Source organism: Piliocolobus tephrosceles, unplaced genomic scaffold, assembly GCF_002776525.5.
Source record: "Piliocolobus tephrosceles isolate RC106 unplaced genomic scaffold, ASM277652v3 unscaffolded_19, whole genome shotgun sequence".
In the NCBI taxonomy this organism is placed as follows: domain Eukaryota; kingdom Metazoa; phylum Chordata; class Mammalia; order Primates; family Cercopithecidae; genus Piliocolobus; species Piliocolobus tephrosceles.
In genome coordinates this window covers 3,777,248-3,786,591 of record NW_022300975.1, presented here as the reverse complement: position 1 = coordinate 3,786,591, position 9,344 = coordinate 3,777,248, and the positions used below count along the sequence as shown (strand labels likewise).

Genomic DNA, 9,344 nt, shown 5'->3' with positions numbered 1-9,344 from the left:
ATCTTGAACTCCTGACCTTAAGGGATCCACCTGTCTTGTCCTCCCAATCATTCTACTTTTTTGTTATTGTATACTTACATTACTTTAAGACTACAAGAAAGAGATTCAAATTTCCAGAAAGAGATATACCCACCTCCCAGCAACAAATAAAATTCTCAGTCTTACGGTTAAACACCTTTTATATTCAAGTTGGCTTTTGGCAGAATAGAAACAGCTGCAGCAGCAGTACACATTTCTAGGAGGGGAGACTTCAATAAATATTTAAAACAATGAATAAATATTTTCTCCTCAGATTATCATAGTTATAGTTATAAAAACCTAGGTAGAGAACGAAGGAAAAAAAACCCACTTCATTTTATAACTGTCTTTTGGGCATTTTCTATTTAGTGTGTAATCGTAGTGCACAAGCAGAAGGAATACATCTGGCAAGTTAAATAAGATCTTTGTAATCCAAACCCATGCAGGAAAAAGGATGCCTGTAGCTTTAAACACAGAAAGGAAATGATTCCAAAATCAAACTGCTGAAGAAAAAACACTGCCAAAACAGTGCATAATAAGAAGTTTACAGTTCTTAAATAAGAGGTATAATACAAAATTTAAAATTAGGTATAATAAACATTTTCATGTTAATTCTGTGACCCCCCTTCAATGTCAACATATGGCAATACTGCTGTTCTCATTGTGTAGATGGAATGAAATGGAAAAATAATACACCCAAGATAGAGAGGGCACTAACAACAGAAAACAAAATACAGTCAAGGGATAAACACACATTTACCTCACAGAGATATGGCTGCAAATTCCCTTGGAAACATAAAATGCCATCATAATACATGTCTCTCAAGGTGGGCACTATTAGGAAAAGCCAGTGCAATGTTTCATTTTATTACCTTTAAAATGTTGGAATAAGAAAGAAGATAGCTCCTTGGATTTTGTACTCCAAAGCACTACAAAGCATCAGGACAACTAAAAAGCCAAACGGGAAAACAGAATTTTTCTTAAAATTAAGGCTATACTAACATAGTAACATACCCAGAGACGACACCACGGCAAACTACACAGTATTAATAATTAGAAATGAGAAGACTAACATTCTTCAATTTTTACACTTCATGATTTCTGAATTTGTTCAAACTTAAATCCCCATTTCCAATGTGACCATTATTTATTCTCTAGCTTTTAATTTTTGGTGTCCTAAACGAAGAATACAATTCAGGAATAAGACAGCAAGTTGACACTGTGCTGCTCCCATCACATAATGGTTTCGAAAAAAGATCTGCTAAATGATATAAATTCAGTGAAACAAAGGTGTTTGAATAGACTAACTCACTGAATTTATTCACCAGTTCCATTAAAGGAAAGAGGTGAATGGCTAAGCGAAAACAAATCTCTTTCAGTTTCCCTTCCTTTTTCCAGACATTTATTTTTATGGCTGCATCAATTGTGCACATCGAGACTTATAAAGCACTATAAGAAGAGTGTCAATCATAAGCTAAAGGGAGCAGAGGGTTCAAGGTAGTATTTGAGAAGGGAAACCAAGAGGTGAAGTTGAGAATTACAGAAACTAGGCAACCTCATATAATAAATTACCAGGGAGAGCCAAGCGTAACAGAAAGAACTGGAGGAAGATGACAGGGAAGAGACATCACATAAAATACTAATGTGCCCCCAGGGTTATGAAACTAAATGGTGAAGGGTATGTTTAGATAAGCTAGAGATAGTTCATTGTAAATTTGGAGTTCACAGTATAAGATGACAGAAATAAAGAGGTAAGTGCCTGAGTATCTAAATTGGTGACAAATGCATTCTCGGGCAATCCCACAGAGGTACGGAGAATACACTGATACCCTGTGGTTCTCTAGAGGCCTGAAAGACTTAATATGTTGCACAGGGGGTTCATATGCTATGTGCTTTAGTCACCTCTAGGACCAGAGCCATCAACACCACCCCTGTCACCATGATTGCTGAGCTCGCTCTCTCCATTCCACAGCTGTTTCCAGGTATGGAATTACCTCCATCTCTCTCAATTTACTGCCACTTAACTGCTTCAAGTCTGTGGGGAGCAATTATTAAATCCTATCCCAAAATTGCTAATGATCTCCCAGGAACTGAGAAAAGTTATTCCCATTCTGAGTCAAACAGTGTATCTCTCCTTGATACATAGAAATAGAAATAGGCCCATAGAAATAGGTTCAAGAGAGACCCAATCAATATCTTGACAATCATCCACAGGTGCATTCATTCATCCTTTTATTCAGTGAATAACGATTTATTGAGCACTAACTATATGTTAGGCTTTGGGACATTGAGGATATAGAGTTAAAAAGCAAGTCTCCGGTGGTGCACACCTGCAGTCCCAGCTACTTGGGAGGCTGAGGCAGAGAATCGCTTGAGCCCGGGAATTTGAGTCCAGGCAGGGCAACACACCGAGACCCGTCTCTAAAAACAACAACAACAACAAAAAACCCAAGTCTCCCCTCTCAAGGAATTCGGAATCTAGAGGGGAGATAGGCTCTCCAAGAATAGCAATACAATATGGGAATCATTGCTAGGTGGAGACCCAGATCTGTTGAAAGCACTGGGAAGGGCCGGGCGCGGTGGCTCAAGCCTGTAATCCCAGCACTTTGGGAGGCCGAGACGGGCGGATCACGAGGTCAGGAGATCAAGATCATCCTGGCTAACACGGTGAAACCCCGTCTCTACTAAAAAAATACCAAAAAAAAAAAATACGAAAGCACTGGGAAGACTATAAGGAGAATCAGAAACGGCAGGACAAGTGTAGTAGATGAATGAATGACTCCTAAAGGATGAGTAGTAATTTGCCCTGGCGATAAATAGATGAAATATTTTCCAGAAAGACCACACAATTTTAGTTGTAGTGAAAAAGTACATTATCATTGCCAAATATTATTTAAAAGTTATTCCATCATTTCTTCAAAGGTGTTCACCTCATTCTTTTGGCTTGTGATCTCATAGGATTTTAAAGTATCATTATGAACATTTATTGGAACCGCATAGTGGATGCAGCCCTTTCCCTTCCCCCATGTGTCACTCTCACCAGATGGCCTTATCAGTGTCCCTGGGCTCCATCGCTTCCTTCAGCCTCAGACCTTGCCTACATTATAAACACTATGACTTTCCCCTGTTTCCCTGTCCTAGTCCAGTGCAACAGCTCTGATTTCAAGCCCACTCTCTTCTATTTCTCATGGCTAGAAAGAAAGAAGAGTGGAAGACGGCTTTCCCTGTGGGCCCTCGTAACTACTTAGCACGTGTAACAGGAGACTGAATTGCACATTCTTATCCCCTTGAGTCAGCCCACCCTGATCAAATTGGTAAGACTTTCCTGGTTCCTGTTTCCTCAATCTTTTATCCCACCCTGCACATGACAGGTGATAGTCAGGTGGGAGGGTCCAGATTCTTGTGAACCCGGCCCCTAAATTTTGTGGGGGAAGTTAAAGACTCTCAATAAGTTTTTGTGGTCCCGACCCCTAAGGGAACATCAGTAATAGCAGATCACCACATGTGTAACACAAACGTTATACATAATGCTCAGTTGCTAGCAGGATAGCTGTAACTATCCCACTCTCTCCTACTCAAAAAAAAAAAAAACATGTTTTAAAAAGACAGAGTGACTTTTATAGACATCATTTATACACATAATCTAAACTCTGCCATAATTAATATATAGTTAGTGTACGCAAACACACGGCATTCAAAATATTGAATAATATTATGTGTTATTAGAGCCATCTATCCTGTGGTTATTCTACTCCAGTCTGCCTGACGCCAAAGCTGGTGGGAAACCCTGTGCTAGGAGATAACGGGTTGATGTGTCGGCCTTGCTTGCTGCATTTTGGTTGTCTCTAATCAAAATGCTTTCCCTGCATGGTACATTAAGCAGCGAGCACCACACGCTTTGTGTCTTGGTCATATTGAAAGAGGGAGAAAGGCACAGTGAGAGATTGAGAGAGCAGGCAGAGCTAAAGCTGAAAACGGTTAACCATCTCCTTTCATCGGGAAGAAGCAAAGTGAGAGACAGGTGGCAGGAAATGAGGAGGAAAGGCCTAGTAACTATTCGGCATCTTAATTCTCAAAACCAATCACTGAAATAAGTGCTGTTATTATCCCATTTTACAGGCTTGTGGGAGGTTAGAAACTTGCCTAAGAGCACAGTTAGTCATGGGACAGCCTTGAACCTTTCTGGCTCCAAATACCATTCCCGTGAAAGCCGGCCTCCTGGAGAACAGGTAGACTCAGGAAGTCTCCCACGAGGCTTCAGTCCACTGTGCTATTTTATTCCTAAATGCCTCCATACCCCTGGCAGGAACCCGAAGAGCGGATGTCAGTTTATTTCCCGTTATTCATCACTTTCTGACTGCTCTCATAACTTCGCCCAAATCAATAGGCTTACCTCCTCCTGGTACAACTTTTCACCACCTGGCAAACCCCAGATAGGCCAAGGCTCCCTTTATTGACATTACTAAGGAAGTAGTTAGAAACCCAGACAGGTTTATGTTTGTATCAGCCTATTAGATTTATTTGTTTTCTAAAAATAGTGAGCATACATTAGTATTTTAAGTTGAAAACTTTATTGTTTTTTATTCCCATCATTGTATTACTATGTCTACCACAGTAAGGAAAGTATAGCCTCCCAATACTCACTTTTACCTATACATTAGAGCTTGTTCAACTTCTAAAGTCTTCACAAATTTCTGTATCAAATGCTTTTGGTAAATAGAATAACCAATGAAAGCTTTAATTTTCTCATAATGCTAAATAAACAAAATTTTAATAAAATAAGCCTTCTATAAATATATAGTATGATTTTAAAAATAAAATGTCCATCTTTTTCTGAGTTGTACTAAATATATATTTTAATCATGACTGTGAGGCAGTAGAGGTAAAACACATGGACTCTGGAGCCAGAATTTAAGCATTTGAAATCTGACTGCCCATTTTTAAGCTCTATTACCTTAGCAAAGTTACTTGACTTCTCTGAACATAGTTATGTAAGCTAATATTTAGAACAGTATCTGGTATGCACCCAACAAGTCTTAGATGTTATTAACCTGGAGGGAGTAATTACGACAAGCAGTCCCTCTAATTTAACTGGGAATTCTTGGAAAGTGAGAATATGTAATACACAAATTGCCTCCAAATGTAATGAAATTTCAATAATACTAAATCTAACAATTAATGAATATGACATAGTACATTTGAGAGATGTTTCATTAAACATTTATTGTTTCAATCTTGCAGCTTTCTTTCAGTATTCTGAGCCATTTTTTTTTTCGTTTTCTTCTTCTGGTCTTAAGTATTTTCGTTGGCCCTTAAAAACTGTATAGGCCCTAAGCACTGTCTCTGTAGAACTCGAAGGATAAAATAGCTTTAGCCAGAGTAAATGGGACGGCTGTGAACTCCAACCTTTCCAAGCCCACAATGCCATTCCTGTGATAGTCTGCCTCTTGGAGAACATTTTTCTCAGCAAGTGTTTGGAAAGGTTTCTAGACATTTTCAAAAGGTTACTAAACAGCATTTGAAAGATAGGAGAGTAAAGCAAAATCCCAGATATTATTGATGAGCCAAAATTTTAAAACTACTGCTGGCTAAGCTCAGTGTTTGTACCAAATCCTGGGCTGACACTGACCCTCCAATTCGGCACAAATAGAAGAAACAGTGATTTGGTAGAAGGTTGGAACTGGCACGGATCCAAGAGGGAATGTCCTTTTGATTAGAATGGGACTGCTCCTTGAGAGACATGTGAGTATCATGCCATTTTGATTCCAGAATGTTCAGTCTAATGTGTTTAGAGAATAAAATTAAGTTTTTACCTCAGTATATAAAATGGGCCAAATATTATTTAATATTTCAAAAGGCTTGAATTTTAAGTACTGTTACGTAGAAAAACCTATAAGAAGAAACATGATACATGGCTGATGTTATTTTTAAATTCTAAGGCAGTGGCTCTCAAAGTGTGGCATGCTTTGTGTCATGAGGCCACTCTGTATGTGTGATCATGAGGGCAACAATATTTCAAAATAATCCTAGGACACCGTTTGTCTTTTCCACTGTGCTTACATTTGCCTGTTGAAAATTACATTGCAAAAGCAATGGTGGGTAAAACTGTTGATACCTCATCATGAACCACAGCAGGGGTACCACACTGACTAACAGTGACTCAATCAGAAAAGGAAAAAAAAATACAAGAAAAAACAGTTTCACTCAAGAATGTCCTCAATGAAGCAGTAAGACTTTTTAATCTTATTAGATCTCAACCCATCAGTACATCTTTTTTCTATTATGTATGATATAATGGGAAGTAAGCATAAGTGTCCTGCAGCTTACCAAAGTATACTGGTTTTCATGAGAAAAAGTACATAAGTATCTGAGTTGCAAATGTATGCTTTTTTCATGGAACACTATCTTTTCTTGAAAAAACAACTGACAACAAACTACAGTGTTCACAGTTGGCCATTTGGCAAGCATTTTTGCAAAAAATGGATGGAGGGAATCTATCACTTCAAGGAAAACAATAAATCAGCTTAATACATTTCAAGATTTTCAAGCTAAAATTAGAATTTTGAAAATTTGCATTTGCCACCATGAGCTTGGCCTCTTCTCAATACTCAAAGACTTTTCTGGTAAGATTGGTGGACATATTAATGAATATGATATTTTGATACTATATAATACAATGAGTCAACATTTGGAAGACCTACATAATTCAGTGAACCATTGTTTGTCAAATGACCAATACATGATATTATGCATCTATTCAAAATAAAAAATAGACCAGTGACTATTAATATAACAAAGAATGAAAGTTCATTGATTTGGCCTAAAATGACACATTGCAGCCAACTTCTAAAAAAATATCATTTGTCAAATTTCCATAAAGTAACAAAGAATGATATCCTCAATTATCTGAAAAGGCTATGAAAATACTCTCCCCTTTCCATTTATGTATCTCCATTAGGCTATTTTTTCTTCATATGCTTCAATCAAAACAATATGTCACAACAGAGATAATGCAGAAGCAGATATGAGAATCTAGTTATCTTCTATTGATTCAGGTATTGAAAACATTTGCAGATATGTAAAACAATGCCACTCTTCTCATTTTTTTTAGAAAACCAAATTATGTTTTATAAAACATATATCACTTATGTTAACAGGTAACAGGTTTTTTAATTTAAATTAATAAGCACAGATCTAAGACTTTCTTAGTTTTAATGTCTACTATAAAATGTAGGTAGATAAAACCCAAATAAACAAAATCTGTGTGATCCTCAATAATTTTTCATTTTTATTTATTTTTATTTTTTTGAGATGGAGTCTCACACTGTCACCCAGACTAGAGTGCAGTAGTACTATCATGGCACACTATAGCCTCCACCCCTCTGTGCTCAAGTGATCCTCCCACATCAGCCTCCCAAGTAGCTGAGACTACAGGCATGCACCACCATGGCTGGCTAATTTTTTTTATGTTTTGTAGCAACGGGTGTTTTCTATGTTGCTCAGGCTGCTCAAAAATTTTTATGATTGAAAAAGAGCCCTATGACCAAACTTTTGAGAACTGCTGTAGTTAAATGTGTTTTTTCTAAGTCAGCAGTCATTGTGACATCAGCAGCAGGTCAATGATTGCCATATGAAGGATTCCATGCAGTTGAGTATTATTTCACAGAGCTCTCCAGTTGAGCTGCTCTATAAGAAGCTAATCACCTAAGAGATTCTATTGCTGTGGCTGATGATTTCCACGGAGTGTTCTATGATGTTATCAGGAAAGGCATCCAACAAATAGTAAGAGAAAGACCATTTCATTCGTATATTATTTCTTCCTGTGATTCTATGTTTTCCAACACCTTGTCTCTTGTTTCACCATGAAAGATGTACACACTTCACACCAAAAGGGTAAAAGCTGCTGCTAGGCAAATGTGGACTTCAAATGTCTCCAAGGTCAGACAGTCTTTTAAAAATGTTTACCACAAATGTAAGATTCGGCACCAAGATTCAACTAGATATCCAACTGTGACATCTGATGATTGTAATCAAGATGATGTTAGTTATGACGGAAAAATGAATCTTACAGTAGTGCTCCAAGATGTTAAAACTGCTCAAGTTGAACTTTTCAGCCAAATGACTGACATTGTCCATGCGATACCAAAAGTCAATGAAAAGACTGACTTGTATCAAAAACAGATGGAGGTCCTGGAAACTAGAATGAATGTTAATGAAGACAAACAATGCACAACAACTAAAGATATCCTCTCTATGAAAGAAGACATCAAGGCCTTAAAGAAGAAGGTGACAGAACTGGAAAATCAGAATTCCTACTCCAGGATACATTGTCTAGAGATTCCGGAGGGAGAAAGGCGTAAAGAAATCACAGAACTGCTTCACAAACTCATACAACCAGCAACTCTGAAGAACACATTGGCCTCTATAGACATGGAAATCTCTTCAGCAGAACCAGAGAAAGTGCCCAGTTATCCAAAGTCCACTGACCATCTTGAGAAAATAACGATTTCTCCCCAAATTAAAACTCTGAAGAAACGTGACCATCAAAATGCATCAAGGAACTTTAAAACAGCAAAGCCAAATATTTACATTTACCCAGACTTCAGTACATGGATCAAGCTAACTTTTGTTCATGGAGGAAAATGGACATTTTTCCTCAGTGCTACCAAGTTAGAAGAATTCATCCAGTGGCTTCTTTCTAGGCCAGCCATTCTCCCTGAAGAACCCCAGGTCATAACCCAGAGATATCGTCCATTCACTGGGCCTATTTTGAGCTTGACCACAATCTGTCTCTCCATGTTCAACAATATTTACAGCTTTATTCGTTCCTTAAAAGAAGAGGTAACTCGACTATAGAGTTATGTTCTGCTTTGCTTGGCACAAAATAAATGTAACCTGGAGGCTCCAAGCATTTACACATTGGTGTGGTGGCTGTGAATTCTTCGGTAGTTTGCTCACTCTGGGCCCACTATCTGCAGAATTTCTCTGTCTACAGTAAGTTAAGGCACATGATCTAATTGAACTGCTGTAATTTGTTTTCTGTCAATGTTCTTGTTTTCTCAAAGGCAATTCATGAGGACTCATCCTGGGTCCATTTTCATAGCTAATTAGAAACAAAGAATGAAGGAGTCAAGAGCAATGTGAAGTATGTTTGATGGCCTCCAAGTCAGTTCTGTAGACACTTTGTCCTCATGGCCTTTGTGGATAAGATTTGTGATAACAGAAACATATTCCACTGACAAGACTTCATTTTGTTTGTTAATGATTTTTGAAATGGAGTCTCACTCTGTCACCCAGCTGGAGTGTAGTGGCGCAATCTCAGCTCA

The 9,344-nt window shown here is 37.9% G+C and overlaps 1 protein-coding gene across 1 annotated transcript; it reads left to right on the top strand.

The window, feature by feature from the left end:
* Nucleotides 1-7,497: 7,497 nt before the first annotated feature.
* LOC111541805 (coiled-coil domain-containing protein 54) lies at nucleotides 7,498-8,874 on the top strand. Its single transcript, XM_023210685.2, has one exon. It carries the CDS (start codon nucleotides 7,888-7,890, stop codon nucleotides 8,872-8,874), a length of 987 nt encoding a protein of 328 aa, XP_023066453.2. The 5' UTR covers nucleotides 7,498-7,887.
* The last annotated feature ends 470 nt before the right edge of the window (nucleotides 8,875-9,344 follow it).

Bases quoted from the DNA above. Each gene is read 5' to 3' on its own strand.
- LOC111541805 (XM_023210685.2), top strand. From the start codon at position 7,888: ATGTACACACTTCACACCAAAAGGGTAAAAGCTGCTGCTAGGCAAATG.